Source organism: Onychostoma macrolepis, chromosome 17 (genome assembly GCF_012432095.1).
Source record: "Onychostoma macrolepis isolate SWU-2019 chromosome 17, ASM1243209v1, whole genome shotgun sequence".
Taxonomy (NCBI): Eukaryota; Metazoa; Chordata; class Actinopteri; order Cypriniformes; family Cyprinidae; genus Onychostoma; species Onychostoma macrolepis.
The window spans coordinates 2,394,591-2,406,017 of NC_081171.1; the positions used below are offsets into that span (position 1 = coordinate 2,394,591).

General features: G+C 34.7%; 1 protein-coding gene across 1 annotated transcript; it reads right to left on the minus strand.

The window, feature by feature from the left end:
- Window positions 1-1,598: 1,598 nt before the first annotated feature.
- On the minus strand, window positions 1,599-9,694 carry LOC131523254 (protein TUNAR-like). The gene is made up of 2 exons (XM_058749496.1): window positions 9,675-9,694; window positions 1,599-3,153 (listed from the first exon to the last, which is right to left on the minus strand). Exons 1-2 carry the CDS (start codon window positions 9,684-9,686, stop codon window positions 2,968-2,970), a joined length of 198 nt encoding a protein of 65 aa, XP_058605479.1. The 5' UTR covers window positions 9,687-9,694; the 3' UTR covers window positions 1,599-2,967.
- Between the last annotated feature and the right edge of the window lie 1,733 nt (window positions 9,695-11,427).

An 11,427-nucleotide genomic window follows, 5' to 3' on the forward strand; every position in this document is an offset into this window, starting at 1 on the left:
TATCATCATCTTTTCATTTGAAAGTGGCAGCATTTTCTGCACATGACAATGAACAAAACATATGCTGTTGTCAGATTCCTGAAAAATGACTCTGGTTCTTTTTAATGAGTTAGTCAAAATGAGCCCCAAACTCGCTCATAAATTAGTGCTTTCAGTCAGTGAATTGTTTATAGCCATTGCTGAATTCATAGCCAGCGCTCCATGCGTGTGAGAATGAACAAAACATTTTCCATAATGACCGATTCCTGAAAAATGACTCTTATGAACCGATTCTTTTTAATAGGTCAGTAAAAACAATTCACAAAACAGCCGCAAACCCGTTTGTGATTTAGTGGTTTCAGTGAGTGACTTGTTCATAGTTCATAACCAGCATTTCCTGTGAATGACAGTGAACAAAGCGCGATCCGTAATGTCTGATTCCTGAAAAATGTTCTTTTTAATGGGTCAGTCAGAAAATTCACAAAACATTTGCTGGCGATTTAGTGCTTTCAGTCAGTGTATTGTTTATAGCCATTACCGAGTTCAAAACTGACTTCCTTACTGAACCCCAGTTATTTTTTGGTTATGTCCAATTCATCAAAGATTCAAGTTTAATGTCTTTCTATTGAGTTCTTTCATGTGAACAGTGTAGTCCGGTTCTTTTAGTGAATCAAAAACCAGTTGAATCACTTACTATTTTGAATCAGCCTGTCAAATCATTTACTGAAGTGAATCAATCAGGGCTGTGTTTTCCAAAAAGCATCATAAACCTAAAAAATAGATCATTATACTGGCACTGTTTGAAGAATACCTAGCAGTTATAGTCTAATGTGTATGTATCTATTGTATTTCTAAGCTAAAAGTTCTGTGTGAAAGTCTTGCAGAAACAGTTTGTAGCAAAGTTTTTGATTCAGTCGTTTGTTCACGGTAATAATAGTCTCATCAGTTGTTTATTGAGGACTTTGAAGGTTTTCTGTCTGTTTGGCATCTGGACGCTCTTTATCCAGGTAAAACAAAGCCTGAGAAAAAGGCTCCTGGGCTCATTTGTATTTCTGCAGCTGTGAATCTTCACAACACATTGTTTACTCGCTCGACTGCATCATCGTTCAGCTGTTTTTAGATCTCTCGCCTCTGTCTGTCTTTCTTTCTCTTAAAACCTTTGTTCCAGCACACCTTTAAAAATCCCCAATTATTTTGACACACGTATGACATGAAGTGGTTTTTTTTGCGGTCTGTTCTTTATATTCGGTTTTAGATTTGACAGTAACACAACTTTTAATGACTTTGCATTAAAACATTAAAACTCACTCCATCATGATCAGAAATCAAGTCCTTGAGCTCAACTTTTTTGGACATTGCTCTATAAACTACTTGTCGCTAGGCATAATGTCCATCCCGTAATTACACAAAATGCAGATAGCTACAACCGACCCGTACAGTGGATTTTACAGTAAACAACTGTAAAATGTTTGACTTTGCCTGTTCAGCTGAATGAAGAAATGAGCAAGTCGATTTATTTAACAAGAACATTTTTCAATAATGTGATCAATCTTTACTAAATCAGCAGTAGCAATATTACATGTTCAAATACATAAAAGAGTTTTAGACAAGATCGCCCATGTACAAAGGAGTATTACTGTAATACTGAACCGTTCTGTCCCTGTAGATATGAAATTAAAGTCAACTCAAATCCAACGCGAACATAATTTGACATGATAGACTCCTTTAGCATCTGATGACAATCTGACGATCAGCCATTCTCATCTCCTGCTGTCATTATACATTTCACGTTGATTTTTCAAACAAAAGCTGAAAGATAGGAAAGCAGTCATTTCTGTAAGACTCTTCGTATTAATAACACACACTAAGATTATTTAAACAGACAGGCTAGAGAATATCTTGCTTAAATACAGGCACTTTACGCACTGATATCTATATTTCATATGCTTTCTGTCTTATTATCAGAAATATACTTCACTGACATAATGTACATTCATTCATTCTGCAAATCTTCTTGTGCTTTCATTAACGTTAGTACGGTATGATGTTGGTATTAGGACAATATATATATATATTTAAAAAAAAAAAACTATTTGCATGAAATAAATGAAATTATTTCCTTTAATTGATAAAATAATATGCGTATTTATGTTTCTGTGCAACTAAATATGATCTGAAATTATGTGTGGGTCATTCTTAAGGCAACACTGTCTGCATGTCTGATGAACAGTCCGTCTGTTTGAGTAAACGAAGATTTCTCTCGTTCAAAACTATGGGAAACAGTAATATATTTAAATCCACATACATAAGAAACTCCTTCACGAAAAATTACGTTTCGGTAAATCACCCCACATGTCTTAAAACTGCTTTAACCCGCACAGAACAGTACTGAACAATATCTGCCAATAAGCATTGCACAAAATAAATAAATAGTTCAATAATTCAATAAAATGCACTGCAAAACTAGCCCAACCACACGTTTTACAGCCAAACTACAGAATGCTGTACATGTGTGTACCGTATATTAAAATGCTCATGACAAAATTCAGTCTATATCAAGATCTATTTCAAAGCTCATGTCTAATAATAAGCTATTTCTTGTAAACAGCAGTGTTTTAAATACAGTATAAACCTGAAAGTGTCGCCTGCAAAAGTTTGTTAGAAACATCATTGTATGTTTACTATTAAAAAAAACACTGTGGATCTGAATGAGAACGTCCTGTGGACTGAGCCATGCATAGAAACGCTCCTGTTTCGCTGGATCCGGGACGGCCGCCTGCCGGAAACGGATGGGAATATGGAAATAACGTGCATATTTACAGCTTATGTGCTTCCTGGTATCGTCTGTGTTTGAAGGGAATCTGTTCTCTGTGTTTTTCCCTCCGGACGTGTGACTCTGTCGCAGCAGTGTCTGTATTCCCATGATCCCCTGGTGGAACGGCCTGGTTTCCGTGCCAGAATCATAGTTCCAGTGAATTCCAGTGGATCTCACAGAGTGGTGTAGATGTAGACAAAGATGATGACGACGAGGTTGAGGATCGTCCCGATGATTCCCAGCATGGCCAGAATGGACTCTTCCTTGCTTTCCTTGTCTTGAATGCCCTTCTCCTCATCACTCAGAGCAGTGTTTACCATTTTCCTTGGAGAAGTCTGCAGTTTTCCTCTCACACCAATCTGGAAAAGCACACACCAGCTGACCATCAGGAGATATTTATACAGTGAACATCCGCAATAAATGCATTTAACAAACTAAATTAACATATACGAATATAGAAATAGCATGCATAATGGTCAAAAAGCAACCTATACTGTAAATGAATAAATTAAGATTAAGTACTGTTTTTAACAAGAGTCTTTCTACTTCAAAATATAACATTTATTTCAATGTATTACTTGCCATTTAACTACTAGTATTAAACTAGCAGTTTCAGAGTGAACATTGTTTCAAAGTAAATCAACTGCATGCTGTGGTTGCACTATAGTACAATGATGATATCGTTTGCTAATTCCATTGTATTTTACACATAATATGGTGCTAAATGATTATTATATATATATACTGTATATATATATATATATATATTGTGGTATTTATATGATGCTTTAACAGACTGTAATGAATACCGTGGCACATGTGCAACAAATCATGGTAGTACTGTGGTACAATGTCCAATTTTTATTTTATTTTTAAATATTTTTATTTTTTAAATAAAAGTAGTGTATTTTAATGATAGAATAATAGAATTGGATATTAACGTAATGGTCACTGCAGCATTTCTCTGCTCAGTTGCACTGGTTTTCCTCAAGCTTTTAGAGTAATGATTTATTAAAGGGGCATGAGAGAGATTTTTTCATCAAAAATATATTCATTTCTATCATCCCCTGAATAAAACATAATCGACCGTTGAAAAAATGTGCTTGAACTTAGGAAAACGATGTAGTATGCACATGTATTTAGTGTTGCTGACCCTATTTAGCATTTATATATTTTATTTATCTAATAATTAATGGATAAATGTAACAGATATTACAAGTACAATATATACAAAGTTGTGTGCAATCTGAAAGCAAAGATTATTAAAAGCAGCAAAAAAAAAAAAAAAAAATTCCACTCATATTTGGGTGTTTCTTCAAATTTGGGCACTTTTGGTTCAGTGGTCCTAGTTTATTTCATTTGTCTGCTAATAATGTCCAACAGTGGACAATACATGCATAAATAAATACTGAAATGGTTTAGGATTATTAAAAAAATAAATAAATAAAAAAAAAAAAAAATTATTCAGTATTTTCATGAGCATTTTTCATACTTTAAGATTTGAAGTCTGGGACTGGGACAAGAGTAGAATGATATAAACATCTATGTGTAAAATCAACCCTTGGTAGAATAAAGTGCTTATAGTTGAAGAATCGGGCATTTCTCTCCTGCACACAAGAGAAGAGCAGCTTTGGAGACGTCTGATGGCAGATTGACACGCTATACTGCTGGATGATGTGATTTCAGGATCCCTGGAGACTCATTCATGGTCCAGACTCATGATGAATGCAGTCGTTCATGTGCTTTGGCATTCTATTGGTCCATAAGGGCTGGACAACAACAGAGTGCCAGGCCTTTTGTCATGAATGTTGGAAAGGGAAAGACACAATAGATGCTCTAGTCAAAATATCCTGCAGGAATTGCTTCATGTGTCTTTTTCTGGCAAATCTTTTCTGATTTTTATCAAGTAAACGTCAGAGTAACTGCAGTCATGTTTCCAGATGAACACTTACTGGACTGAAGCAGCTCAGCTTTACTTGATTCTCCATCAATCATTTTGTAGAACAATCAGTGCGTCTCAAATCTGATCATTTGAGAATGGAACTCCATCCCATCAACAATTAGAAGATTACATACTTTTGTTTTTTTTCAGTCTCATCTTAAAAAATGGTTAATGACAACTCAGCACTGTCAACATTAGTATTGTATTCTTGACAATAGACTTCCTTGTGCTAATTGCTCTTGACTATGTTGCCTTCTCCTGTTGCCATCTCTCTCTCTCTCTCTCTCTCTCTTTCGCTCCATTCCTTCATATGTTTACTTTGTTTTAGATAATTTACTTATATTTTGTATTTTAGTAGCGATTTTGTTTGTGTGTGAATTTATGTGTCTTTAAAAATTTTTTTTTTTCTTCTTTTCTCTCTCTCCATATGATGTGTATAAGTGTGATGCTCTGTCTTTGTTTTTAGGGTGACCTTTTAACATTCTGTCAAGGGTCTACAGATGAAAAATAGCATTTTGGGCTAATTCTGACACATTTACAGTTATGTTTATTAATGTGCATTGCCCCTGTAAATAAATAAATAAAATAAATAAATAAAATCATCAGGATCTTTTGAGGAACGTTTGTTTCCAGAAGCTTTACGTTCACTGTTCCTCAGCGGAGGAATAATCTTCATCTCACATCTTCTGAGGAGCGTTTATTTCTTCATCTTCTTCATTATATGTTTGGATCATTTCAATCTCATCTTACTAAGACATATTATTGGAGATATATAGTGATGACTGATATTTATATAATTGTATGTATCTGCTATACTGTTATAAAGATCTCATTGATTTACATGACTAGCATCAGAATTCCATCACATAGCCTAAATATCAGCATCTGCAACAAATTGCATATTTTTGCTTGGTTTGAGTCTCTGAATAAAACTGAACTAATTTTTTCCCTCCATATTCTCACTACGTCAGACTATATGATCCAGAAAAGCCTGATGTATTAAATATGACGCTCAACAAAAAACATCCATATTGTCTAAGGCTCAATAATCTGTTTCATTAAAAAAAAAGAGAGATTTTTTCAGATTGTTTTGGAAGCAAAATTACACTACATTAAGACTTTAGTGCATGTTGAGGTTATTGCGTGTGTGCGATGTATAGCGGGCCACAGATCCTCTGAGAGTGTCATAAACAGGGCTTTCCTCAAAGCGAACCTTCCTATTGTACACTAGATGAGCTCTCATGCATGAAGACAACTGCTCCGCGCTGATAGAAGACATGCTAGAGAGTGTCAGATGTGCCAGGATAGGAGGCTGGAAACAGCTTCACTAGAGAGAGCAGCTGCGTGGTGCTCAGAAACAAAGTGGACAGCGTCCAAAACCACTTTACCAACTGGCCAGCTGGGACGAAAACCACATCGAGCCGGCCAAGCTGTGTGACATTAGTCCAGGAACATTGGTCATGAGGTGCTCTGGACATAGACTTAAGAATAAAGCCCAGCCATATGTAGAGATTGAGTGTAAATGCACATGCTCTTTGTTTTAGGGTTGCACATTTGAGTGCTGGTGACAGATGTCGCAAAAGACTAAGAAAAAACTGGTGAAAAATGAAGCCCTTATAAATCAAAAGAGTGTTTCACGCTACACTTTATGTGTTGCAAACCTCGAATAACGCTGGCAGTAAAACATCACAGTGCTCAAATGTGGTTTCACAACAAAGAACCAATCATAAAAGGCCTCTTTAAATATGCATGTGCTCTGTACACTTACAAAAACTTCCACAAAGTGTTTCGTTGCAACATCTGAGAAGTTTGTTTTGTTTTTGTAGTGTCATGAAATCACTTTTCTTTCCTCCTGACATTCTCATTCTGCAGGGCATTTGTAAAAGCTATTGATGATCAATACTTTTAGAGTTTCTGTTGAAACTTTAAATATGCACAATGTAAAAAACTATTTCTCAAATTTGTAAGTAAAAATTATTGAAATATGTCTTAAGTCTTTCTACTTAAGAATTTCATGTTTTATTCAGTGTTACACCAAAAAATTGGTGTATGGTTTATAATCTTTACTCAGAATTTGCTAGTGTATTTCAGAAATAATTTCAAAGAAACAAGTAACACGTTGAATTAAACATGAAATTTTGAAGTAGAAACTGAAATAGTATTTTCTTCTAATATGCTACAATAATTTTACAACTTAGAAATATCATTATTTACAGTGTACTTGCTGTTTCTTTGTCATTTTTTTCAGAAATTTACTAGCAATTCCACAGTAAACACTGGTTGAAAGTAAAAGTTAAAAGTCTAATTAGAGAATAGACTTGCATATAAATGACATCAGAGCAAACAAAACAACCCTGCACAGCCTTTTACTTCCATTGCATGGATAATTCAAAATATATTCTTTTGTGATTGACAAAAGTGAGAAGGTCATATACTGAAAAAAAAAAATAATAATAATAATAATAATTTGGTGTACCTTCTCTCAGAAATTGCTGGTAAATTGCACAATTAATTGTTAAATGTATAATCTTTGCTTTATTTAAAACTTAAAAATACATATTTTTGAATGTGTTGAATGACATGAGGGTGAGTAAAGGTGAACTATCTCTTTAATATTGCGTTTGCAATATTAATATACTTTTTTCACCCTTTTTTATAGCGTTTAATGCCACAACTGTATACATTAAATTTCATAGACAAAGTTTTGCTGGAAAGATACATAGAACTATTTACAAACAGAGAATTATTAAAACAGGCTGCATGCTTGTTATTGCTATTCTTGTCCTATTCATTTGTATTAACTGCATAAATGTGCACATTTGACTGAAAACCCATAGTTACAAATGTGAAAATGTCACTTTGCAGATTAGATTTATTTGCAAATTTCTTTTTCTAAATCCCATTTCTTGGCATTGGTAAATATTATATTTCCTGCAGAAAACCCACATAACCAGACTTGATGCAACCAAGTTGCAAGAGCAGCCTGACAAAAGACAAATTGAAAGATTTTGCTGCCAGGCTGAATTTGCACTGTATGACGAATAATATTTGGACACCATTCTAATGAAGAGGCTCTTCTGGGCTCTTTATTGCCAATTAACCTGAACTCCACCGAACACCTTTGAGATGTCATTAGATATTATCAGATTAGGTGATGCTGAATGGATCCAAACCCCTGCATCCATGATCAACATGCAGTGTCTTTCTGGACCTTAATGCACAAGGGTTTGAACACAACAAATACGTTTGGCTATGTTGCATATTAACTCAACTGCTTGTAAACACAGACGATGTTCAGATGAACTTTCATTCCTCAGCCAAAAACTCAAAGCTCTCTGGAGAAGTGAATGGTCAAACCTTTTCCCACACAAATTATTTCAGGCATATGAAATGTTTGAAGACATTAAGCTGCTCTGACAGTGTTGCTGCTGGCGTTGATTTTAAAATGAGTTCAAATAAACACACACACACACACACACACTCAAATACATGTCAAATGAAAACACTCCTCAAGCACTATTTTATATCTGATTATAGCTGTTTTATATGTTGGAACTGAATTCAATCTAAAGCACATAATGCTGCCAAAAGCACTTTCTCATGACACATGTTTAGTCACAAATACTCAAATCATTTACAACTTATGCTTTATAATTAATACACTGCAGTTTTTACATTAAATAGCTATTTCTACCTGATTCAACCTATAAAAATTAGTTGTGTTGGTATAATGGTATAAATTAATGTTTATAGGTCAGTTCAGTGATGTTAAATAATATATCTGACTTGAATAAAACCATTTAGATCTTTTTTTTTTTCAGTGTAAGAATATTAACTTTTAAACAAAAAAATATCCAGTGTATCATAATCAGCACTATCACACTGTAAACAAAAACTACTTTAACTTTAGTTGCTGTCTTAATTATTATTATACATTTTTTTTAAGTCTAATCAAATTGGCTGTGCAAGTCATTTAAATTCATTCATTCATTATCATTAGATAATGTTGTATAACTTTAAAAATTAGGTTGAAAAACACGATGATCCTATTGTTTTTTTTACAGTGCAACAATGTTAAACCTGAACTGATTTCAGAAACAGATTTTTTACAGATATTTTTATTGAAATATCAGTTGTAAATGTCATAAATTGCACAAAATTAATCAGATCAAGTAAGTTTACTACTTTTGCAATATTAATATTAATAATTTCTGTGAAAGTCTTCTTTCACAGTACTTAAACGCCACAGCTGCAATGTAAAAATACATATATTTTTTCAAAGTTGTGAATAACACAAAGATAAAGTACATTTTAAAGAAAAACTACTTCCTACTTCAAAAAAAAAAAATTATTAAATTGATTTCTGTTTCTTGTATTTTTTGTAATTATTTGTGAAATTTACTAGCAATTTCTGAGTGACAATTGTTTCTACATCAGTTTTTTTGCCAGTGTATCACACTGTAAATAATGTCCACCTACTTCAGTTGCTGCCTTACATTAAGTATAATTGCCTGTAAAATTCATTTATTTTTCAGTTCATTTAAACTACATTAAACTGAGTTAGAAATATAGCTTAAAAAATGAAGTTGAAGTTGGTTCAATTATTTTGATGAGTGCAATTTTTCAAGTGCAATAATGTGCTGATCTCAGAAACAGATTCTTTTATATGGTATTTTTACTGAAATGTCGGTCCAAAATTCCACTAATTCATGAGAAGTTCCAGTAACTTTATTATAATTTGAAGGAATAAAAAGCTCATCACTTTTGCAATATTAATAGTCATTCTTTCTTCACGGCATTTAATGCACAACTGTATGCATGAAATTTCACAGACAAAGTTTTGCATAAAAAATTCTCTCAGTGAACATGAAACTCATTTCTCCTGTTGTACTCGGCCGTCAAACGCCTCCGGATCCCAACATATGGGAATCATCTTACCTTGCACAGCATCAGGAGGAACATAGCATCGGACATGCTGAGATGGACCGTCTTTCTGAAACCCACACACATCCCTGGCCGTATCCCATCATCCTTTAGCTGGGAGGGAGTTCCAGATTGACGGAGAGAGGCTGTGTTTTCCAGGCGTGTGACGCGTGTGTTTTCGCGGCGCTCCAGTGTTTTCCTGCCCAGTTTCATCTCACTTGTTCCCGAGTTGAGCTGTCATGAGCTCCTCGTGCGAAACGCTCTCTCTCTTTGTTCTTGTGTGGATGAACAGATGAGAGAGGGCGGTTCAGTTACCAGCGGTATCTCTTTTTAATTAGCCAAAGCCCCGTCAACCAACTCCGTGAGCTCTTTCCTTGGATTCTCAGTCCTAAACTTCAGGTGTTCAAAGAGTTCCTGACCTCGTTCTGCTTCTCCCGAGATTAGAAAGATGATCAAAACTGGGACGTTAAGTGCCTTAGAGTGCTAAAGTGATGTTTTGAGCTGCGAAGCCTTGAGCGTGTGTTTTCAGACAGACGAGAGCGCTCGTGTTTGGTGGGAGTCGCACCGCCCAGCACTGATGCTCCAGAGGCAGAAGGCTTCCCCTGATTCCCTCCAACTCGCATATCAATGCAGTCCAGGTTGCCTGGCAACCGTCTCAGGACCGCCACACAACGCCTGACGACAAGAAGCATTTATGACAGTGGCCTTTATGAGGGGGAGGGTCTCTGCTTTTTTATGCTCTCACCGTCTGCTGGGAGCTGTCAGCTTTACCAGAGGTGCGTGTTGAACCTGAAACCCACCCTCAGCACCGCCGTCGCTTACCCAGCATCCTCTGCTCTCAAAGCAGGGATACGCCACTACCATTAACAAATACGCTGAAACTTTCTTTAAATACATAATGCTCTGTAAACTATGTAAAATCTTTTTTTTTTCTTTTTCTTTTTAAACAAACGATACAAGAATGGCAAATGAGAATTCTAATTTACTGGAAGATATATACTGTGTATATATATAAGATATGTTCTTGGAAATGAAAAAGTAATTATTTTAGTTGCTTGGAAAGGTAATCTGATTACGTAACTTTCATGACTTGTAATGCATTACCCCCAACTCTCTCTCTCCATATATTTTCAATTCTAGTGATGAACTGCTGTATTTTTTGACATACTCTCTGATGTACATTCTTGCGTCTTTCAAGTTTAACCTAGACGTAAAAAGGAAGAGTTGATTGGTTTTCTCTTTGAACTCATGTAGTGGTCTGTCACAATACATTAAAGAGTGTAAACGGCATTTATTGTTTGAATTCTGTAATAAAATCCACATAACTTATCAAAATGATAAAACTAGTCAAAATTGAATTATAATCATGTTTGTACATTAGTCTCATTGCGAACAACTCAAAATGATACCACCGCATTTGTGTCACTTTTAGATAATCAAGCATGAATGATATTGCTTTTATACAACATTTCAATAAACAAGAAGTAAATATTGAGTAATTTACATTTTTGACACTGTTAGTTTGTGTATTTTTCTCTGCCAATGAAAACAGCTCCGTATTAAACAAAGTCAAAGCAAAATTTCTCAGAGCAGTTTACTGAATGATTCAGTATTTTGAACGAATCGGTTTAGTGAATGATTCAATGACTCAATCACTCATGTTTTTACTTACCAAAGTCACTTTTCTCCACCTATTAGTGTAATGATGTAACTTGCATTGAAAATCCCTAGACAATTATATATTCTCTATATACTTTATATAACCACA